We start from the raw sequence: 8,407 nt of genomic DNA, 5'->3' as shown, positions 1-8,407 counted from the left end.
GGGTGGGGGGTGGCAGCTGTGGCAGTGAGGACCACCTATGGCAGCCCCCTGCGTGTTGGCTGGCTCCTCCACAGGCCTTGGGGCACCAGATGCCGTCACTCTTTGGGAACCCAACTTACAGTGGTCAGGGCTTGCAGATAAAGCCCAGCCCAGCTTGGTGTGGCCTCCCTTCCCTACCAGGGCTGTCACCACCAGCATGGGGGACGTGGCAATGTGCTGGCCTGACCAATTGCAGCAGTGGCTTTGGATGGGATCACTCTCCTGGTTTTGACGTAACTGGCAGGGGGATCAGCAGTGACATACAGGTTACGTTTGCAGAGCTGTCTGAGGGATTCGTTTACTCCAGTGAATGCATGGACCTTGTCTCTCCACCAGTGAAAAGCTTTTGAAAATTACCCTCTTGGTCCTTACAGCGATTCACACATCTCTTAAGTTATAGGATGTTTCCAGAAGTGAATACACAACCCCTCTAAGCTCCAAATGGGTTTCCACAGTGTCAAGCTGTTGGCATTAAGGTGCGTTGTCACTAAGGTTGTGGATTTTTTCCTGCCACTACAGGCTCTGAGGACTGCTCCAGAAACTTCACTGCCTCCAACGGCACTATTGAGTCTCCAGGTTTCCCTGACAAGTATCCACACAACCTGGACTGTGTCTTCACCATCATAGCCAAGCCAAAGACAGAAATCCTCCTCCACTTTCTCCTCTTTGACCTTGAGCATGACCCGCTGCAGGCCGGAGAAGGAGACTGCAAGTACGACTGGCTGGACATCTGGGACGGTATCCCTCAGGGTAAGCCATGGGGTGCTGCGCTGCTGCCCTCAGCCTCTCTTGGTGTCTCACAAAGCTCCAAAACTGTGTGGTCTATGTCTGAACGCCAAAGTTGCCTGACCTCAGACGTGGCTGCAGCCTGCTGTCAGGGTGTGCCGTGGCAGGCTGTGGGGACAGTGCACTTGCAGAGGGCTGCATGCATTAAACCCCAAACTGTTGCTCTGTTGTGACTGCTGATCTGAAGAGCCCCATGGGAGATTCCAAGATACTGCTGGTCCTCCCTCAGGGGACGGTAAGTTCATGCAGTGGCTTCATGCAGTGCTGGGAGGACCTCCCTTCCCTATACCAACGCTGAGGAACAGAGCAGTTTGGAGCATTTCCCAGCAATCGCAGAGCAACGCCTGCTGCAATGGATATTTCTGCGCAGCGTACTGCATGGCACCAGGCCAGTGGATGTAAAATTTAGCCCATCCCCAAAGCCTTTCTTTTATCCCAATCAGTTCTGCTGAGGCATCCCTGCTAAGTGATGCCAATCTGCTGGTAACCCAGGAGGCCAGTGGAAAAGCAGGTGCTACCTTTGCTGCTCTTTCTTTTGCAGTCGGCCCCTTGATAGGCAGGTACTGTGGCACTAAGATGCCGTCGGACATCCGTTCAACCACCGGCGTCCTCTCGCTCACCTTCCACACGGACCTGGCAGTGGCTAAAGACGGTTTCTCTGCTCAGTACTACTTGCTCCAGCAGGAAGTCCCAGAAAGTAAGTTTGAAACATGTGCAGACACTTAGGCAGTTGTGTCACCTGTTTTTCCAAGTCTTTCCCTTAGCACGTGCGAGATTAAGGCATGCTAGATGTGTCCAGGGACTGGTCCCCCACCAGCAGGGCAGATAGCAATTGCACTAGGTGTGGTCTGTGTTTCTCATGGAAGTGAGATTTCAGCAAGAATCAGACTTTCTGACCTTTCTTTCACTTTTCATTTGCTCAGGAAGTCTTCTCAGTACCTTTTGGGGCAGAATTCTTCACATATGTGCTGAGCCCAAAGGATTTAGGGAAAAGCTTCAGCCCAGTGGATGTAGCAGATTCATTAAAGCATGGGGGAGGGTATTCTCTCTTCTCTTTGGTTTTCCAAAAATTCACAGCCCAAAACTACAAATTGCAATTTCTTGGCTGTCTAATCAAAAGTGCCTAAAGCTCTAGAAATTTCAAACTAAAGTTTGTTTTAAATCCCTTATTAAAGGGAGATTCATTGATGTGGAGGGAAGAAGTAAGTTGTGTGTTCTGAGTATGAAGAGCATTTTGATTCTTCGTGATAATGCTTACAGGCGAGAAAAGATTTAGTTTGTTTTCCCATGGTATCTACATCAGAGCTACAGTTCTTGACCTTTGTTTGCAGTGAACCTTTGATACAACAGAAGAAGCCTTCAGGACATCCCTCAGTTCCAGAGAAAGAGGAGGTCCCTGACCCAACGCTGAAAGCCCTTGATGGAGAGCAGTGTAGAGGAGGGGTTGTGCACCACTAGAGCAGCTGTGTTACGGGCTCTTGCTCTGTGACTGAGTTAGGGATGTTCTGCTGAGGCTGTCAGAGTTACAGACAAGCGTGAGCTCTTCACCGTTACCTATCTCTACACTCAGTTGATCTGTTCTTTAATCCTCTTTCTCTTCTGTACCTTAAAAAGATTGGGAAATAAAATGTTAATGACACATAAAGCTTGAGAAATCAAGCATAAGAGCTGTTAAAGGGCCAAGCCTGTTTTTATTTATGCTAGTGTAAATTGAAACTTCAATAATACTGTTGAGATCTTAACTTGGCCCATCATTTCCAGCCAGGGTTGATTTGGCCACATTAAAAGCGCAGGCAGTTTGGTGAAGTCTCATTGGTTTACAACAGTGGCACGCTTGAGCCCATGTGGCATTTCCTATCAGTGTTTTCTGTGCTATTGTTTTTACAGGACAGCTGCCATAAAATGAGATGTGCAGTAAGATTGAGCTAATTGTGACTTTTAAAGCCTTAGAAGTGAGGAAACCCAAATGAAAGCATACCAGAGCCTTTCATATTCTTGGCTGGTTAATTCCTCTGGGGCCAATATCACATATAGTGCACGGACACATACACACACGCATGCATGCTCTCATACGCACGCAAAAACTCTAAACTTACCCGTTCCAGGCCTTGACGTTCCTGCCAGCAACAGAGCAGTAAACACCCTCCTGTTCTGTCTGCCCATACTTCTTGCCTTGTCAGTGCTTAGATTTCATCTCAAACCTTCAAGAAGATGAGGAGCTTTGTGGCAAGGGGACTTAGGACATCTTGGTGGAGATGGAGGGAAGGAAGAGACAGAATTCTGTCAAAACTGCAAAGATGAAGGGAATAGAAAAAGGGAGAAAGATCTGGACTGTATTAGATTTTAGAGGGCAATGCAATTATGTGAGCACACACAACCTGCAAGGTGGTGTAGATCTGTTAATCTTTTCAGGCAGGCAGCTTTGCTTGGGGTTAGCTGGGAAGGATAGTTCAGGGCTGCCTTCCACTTGGGAGTAAAGACTGTAAGCTGATCTGTGTGCGTGTGTGTCCATTCCAGACTTCCAGTGCAACGTGCCATTGGGGATGGAGTCTGGCAGGATCTCCAACATGCAGATCACTGCCTCCTCCACCTACTCAGATGGACGATGGACCCCTCAACAGAGTCGACTCAACAGTGATGACAACGGTTGGACTCCCAATGTAGACAGCAACAAAGAGTATCTCCAGGTGTGCACACTTTCCAGCACCCTCACCTCCTCCCCCACCAAATGGAATGTCACGCTGTTAAACTGACCCTCGACCATAAGGCTTGTTGAATTTTTTATTGCCTCTGTGGCTAACAGGGAGCGAGCAGCAGGGGAGCTGCAGTGCCACTGTGAAATGCAACAGGCTGGCTCTCCAATTAGCGTGCCTGCACGAGGGCTGACTCATGCCCTGTCCCTCTCCCACCCCCTCCTTTCTGCCCAAAACCTCCATGGACTTCCCAGCATATTGACAGAGACTGAGGGACCTCTGCCACTTACAAGGGCCACTGACTATGTCACTGGCATGAGGACTAAAGTCTCCAGGGGGCACATGGCAAAGCAGCTAGAATAATATTTATCTCATCAGTGATGCAAGAAGCATGAGCAGGCTGGTGTCAGGTAGGGGCCTGACAGAGCAGAGGCTTTCCCTGAGAGCTAGTTAGAGCCACAGTCTCTCCGCACAGGGTTTCTGGCCGTGTCACATTGCTGTGAGACACTGCTTGCTAAAGGGCACTAGAAACGGGAGGTGGTGAATGTCATTGCCTCTAGCAGACATCCCATTCTTCATTCATGGCAGTGCTACAAAGCCAGCTCTGCTGACCTTTCTCAACCCACATTGTAAAAAAACAAAACAAAACGGAAAAAAAAATAGACAAGGGAAAACCAAGAGCTGCAGTACTTGCTAATTGAGCATTATGCTTTTATTTTACATGTCTTGATTTAATGGACACGTGCTTCTGTGCAGATCCTTTTTGAGGCAGGAAGAAGGCTTTGTGATGGTCCCATACGGACAGACATCAAGATCCTTAGTTACTCTTGTTCCACAGTCCTATCTGCAAGCATCCCGCTGAAGTCAGCCTGAGTCGTTTGTGTCTGTTGACGTGTGTGCCCACAGATGGAGTGAGACAGACTGAATTCACACCTTCTCGTTTTTTAGAGGCAGAGGGAGGAACTAACTAGCTGGTCTAAGCTCTCAGGTGGTCACCACTCTTCCTCTTGTCCCTTTTTCCCCTGGAAAGGTGGACCTGCACTTCCTCACTGTGCTCACAGCCATTGCCACACAAGGTGCCATCTCCAGAGAAACCCAGAATGGCTACTATGTCCGTACCTACAAGCTGGAGGTCAGCACCAATGGGGAGGACTGGATGATGTATAGACATGGGAAAAACCACAAGGTAAAGGTCTTTTTATGTCTTTTGCATGCACCTTGGTGAGTCTTGCAGCTGTCAAGAGGGAAGAGATTGGAGAGACTTTACAGGCCCAGAGGGTTTAATCTGAGAGAGACCCTTTTTCTGATGAAAGTTAAAAGACTGATGATGCTCTCAGCAAAAATTCTCCTCTACACGGCCATGAGGAAACACTATTCCTTGGAAAACCTGGCTGCTGTCGCATCTTTCGTGGTGACGAGAGTATGTTCTTTGACTGCAAATGAAGGAGAAAATGCTTTCACAGCCTGTGTTTTGCTGTACAAGATTCATTGAGGTTTTATGGCCGTAGCACCATCAGCATGCTGGGTTAACAATTGCAAAACCACGTGAAACTGTAGTTCAGGAGTTACCGAGGCCTGGAAATGAAAGAGCACAAACCCTAAGAGAGGATCTCGCACCATCCCAGAGAACAAAATGAACAATAAATAATGAGGGGCAATACAGACTGCCAGAGCTGTGGGATCTGTGCTAGCAGGCACGGACAGCAGGGGTGCACTGAGACCTGGGAGCTGCTGCATGCTCTCGCCGTGTGGGAGCGAGGAGGAGGGAGAGCAAATGTGGATATGCAGCCCTTCCAAGCTTTGTGGGTGCTGCCACATGGCCGGGCAAGGTCAGCTCGAGGTGGTCCACGTGGGTTCTTTGTCATACAGGGAGGAGGGGTTAAGCAGCCATGGTGCTGGGCTGGTCCTGTTCTGTCATTTGCCTTGATCATGTGGTTGTCCCTTGGTTAAGGGCACCTGGGGAAAGCCCTTCCTTGCTTTTCTGTGGTGCCCACCAGCACTACTGCTGCAGCTCAGGTCCTCTTCGTTGATGTGCCCTAATCTATCTGCATGAACTTGGTGGCACCTCCCCCAGCAGGCATGTCCTAGCAATTTCTGCTTGTTCAGCGCTTCTGCTAAATCAGCTGTCCCGTCCTTTTGCTGGCACAGGCGCTGCTGGTATGAAATGCAGTAGCCTGCCTTGTCCAGGATTCATCCAGACATTTCCTTCCCTTCTGGGCTGCATGATTTCCCCTTCCCCACAAGTGTGTCTCATGGTTCAAGTTCACTCTGCTTCCCAGAACCTGTCCTGTCTGTGCAGAGGCCCCTAGCAGGGTCTCATACCTCCAATATTTGGAGTAGTTAACCTCCTCACGTACTACAGAGGTGGTGTTAGTCCTATTTTAGATGCAGGGAAATGGAGGCATGGGGCAGCCCAGCACACTTTGGGAGAATCAGCAGCCAGGCTCCCCCAGACCCTGGGCAGGCTGGCTCTGGGGGCACAGCTTGTGGCAGAACTCACATATAGCCCCAACGTGGTGGCCACGTGCTGGTGTGGAGGCTCTGTGCTCTCCCAGGATGCAGTGGCCACAGCAGACCTTTCTATTAACCGGGACCATCTCTCCTTACCCTTGGTACCCTGTGGAAATGAGTAAGTTTGATGTCTCTCTGGGACCATTTCTGTAAGCTGAGGTGGGAGATTGGCAACACACCAGGCAGAGAGGTGGGCTAAATACACAGTTCAGTGTTTCAGATGACCACTGGCAATAAATTTATCTTTTGGAGCCTAACTGGCGCGAGAGTCTGGCCTGGAGGGCGGTTTTAGTCACAGCGGAGAGTAGATGTCCTGGACATTGGGCACAGGATCCTCAGCAATGGTGGAGCAGGACAGCATGGCTAGTTCAAGTGCTGCTGGGCCCACATACATCGCTCCAACAAGACCATAAAGCCTGGCTGGTGTCACCCAAAAGCAGTCTCATAGCCACAAGAATTGCCACCATTTCAGGATTTGGCCCTTGAGTCCTATCAGCTTTTTTCTACTCTATTTTCTCACTTCATACAAAATGAAGAAAAAGCTAACCTCCCTTTTTTTACTCCTTCATTCCAGTCTCACTTTGTTCCCATGTTCTGGCCTCAATTTAGCAGCCACCTCCCGAGGCTGGGGGATAAGTAATTGCTTTTTGGTGGCTCACCTACCCTTTGCATCCGGGTGCCTCCTTTCCCTCCCTGTCCAATGACTGGCCGCCAGCTGCTGTTCCGCAGCAGGGCCAGGACAAAGCCCCTCACTCTTAGGCTGGTGCCAGGGGGGGCTCTGGCGCCACATTCCCCTCCTGTGTTAATCCTCGCCGTTCCTGCGTTAGGCAGGCTCCCAGATGTCTGTATTCAAGGTGCAGATTCCTCTCTGCGTCAGCACGGCGCTCCTCACAGTTCGGGCTGCAACGGTGGAGCGAACCATGCCAAATAGATTTGTCAAGTCTGCCGCAGCTTGATTCAGTGCCATGAAGAGTGCGGAGGAAGGGGAGGGGGTGGACAGACAGGGACTCTCGATTCCTCTATATACATGCATATATATATATATACACACACATACACATATATATATACACTCATATATATATATATGTACATGCACACATAAGCATATGGGATGTATCAAACACTGCTCTGAATTTCTGTCGGCTGTGTAGGCCAAAAGCAAAGCTTTTAGGTGGGTCAGCTAACATTTTGCCTCTTCATTGGGGAGCTATAGCAAGAGAAAACCAGTGAGTGCAGGAGGAGCGAGGAGGGGATGATGCTCTCTGCGGAGTAGGGGAAGCTATGACCTCCTCTCTTTTGCTCACCACCTGCCCTCCCTCCCATGTTTTGGAGGACAGTGGGGCCAGGATGTTTCCCTGTGAAATATGATAGTTCACCTTTTGAGTCCCCAGCTGCTGACACTCATGGTGAGGGAAGTGGGAAAGGCAGGGTGAAGCAAAGGAAAACAAGATTAATACGTGCTCGCGGCAGACAGGGCTGGCTGAGCTGTTTCTGTGCCAAGCACGGCTGCGTTTCTGGAGTGGGAAGGCAGTGGCAGGTCTGTGGGCAGCAAGAGTGGAGACCTACACTCACATCTTCCCCCTTTTCCCCCCCATCCATGCTGGGTTTTCTCCAGGCATGGCAGCCCATGCCCCACAAAGCCCATCCCAGCACACCCCAGATGTCCCTCCGTCCAGGCTGGGACATGCTCTGTCCTTGCCTGGGGTGTGGCGCCAGGAGGAATGGCTAAACCCTACCACCTGGCCCAAGGTACAGAGCTGTCTTCCTGTGTGTCCCTCAAGAGAGGAGACAGGGAGGAGAGCAGCCACCACCACGTGCTGCCCCATACTCGCCCCTTACTACCCACCAGCACATCCCCATGGGACAAACCCTGCACCAGAAATGCTGCTCTGGCGTTTCCCCTCTGTGTTGCCTCCCCCTCTATGTCACACAGGGTCAGTGTCCCTGGAGGTTATCTTCCAGGCACCGACCCTGGGTTCGTGCCGAGATCTTATCTGGCTGTTTGCAAATGTCTTTAGAAAACAACAGCTCGCTCCTGAACCCAAGGAAGGAAGAGAGCACCTGGCAGGATTTGACCTTTTATTTTTGCCTATTTTTTTCAAACAGATTCAATTATGAGGATTTTATCGGAAAACAAAATGCTCATCCATTCTGATTCACTTCCTTCTCTGTAGAGTCTCAGGTTCCAGCTTCTCTGGTCTGAGCTGCTCTCTCTTAGTAACTGCAGAGATCAACTCGTGGTGATCATCTAGTGTGCGGAGGGGCAGGCAGACAGGACAGATTTCAGCATTTGGGGTTGATTGGGATTGTGATGGGTGCTTGCACTGCCTCTAATGCTCTGTGTGTGAAATGGGACAATGCAACTGAAGCATTTG

General features: G+C 50.1%; 1 protein-coding gene across 1 annotated transcript in view; it reads left to right on the top strand.

Moving 5' to 3' along the window:
* NRP2 (neuropilin 2) overlaps positions 1-8,407 on the top strand; it is a gene marked incomplete at its 5' end in the record, with an annotated part of 75,304 nt that overhangs the window by 20,878 nt on the left and 46,019 nt on the right. The window contains 4 exons of the mRNA XM_009872164.1: positions 559-789; positions 1,367-1,522; positions 3,343-3,512; positions 4,549-4,704. Of these exons, the coding sequence (XP_009870466.1) occupies positions 559-789; positions 1,367-1,522; positions 3,343-3,512; positions 4,549-4,704 (713 nt within the window). The remainder of the gene's footprint in view (positions 1-558; positions 790-1,366; positions 1,523-3,342; positions 3,513-4,548; positions 4,705-8,407) is intronic.

Source organism: Apaloderma vittatum, unplaced genomic scaffold (genome assembly GCF_000703405.1).
Source record: "Apaloderma vittatum isolate BGI_N311 unplaced genomic scaffold, ASM70340v1 scaffold33520, whole genome shotgun sequence".
NCBI classification, from domain to species: domain Eukaryota; kingdom Metazoa; phylum Chordata; class Aves; order Trogoniformes; family Trogonidae; genus Apaloderma; species Apaloderma vittatum.
The sequence above is the reverse complement of the archived record's forward strand: the minus strand, read 5'-3'. Positions and strand labels throughout refer to the sequence as shown.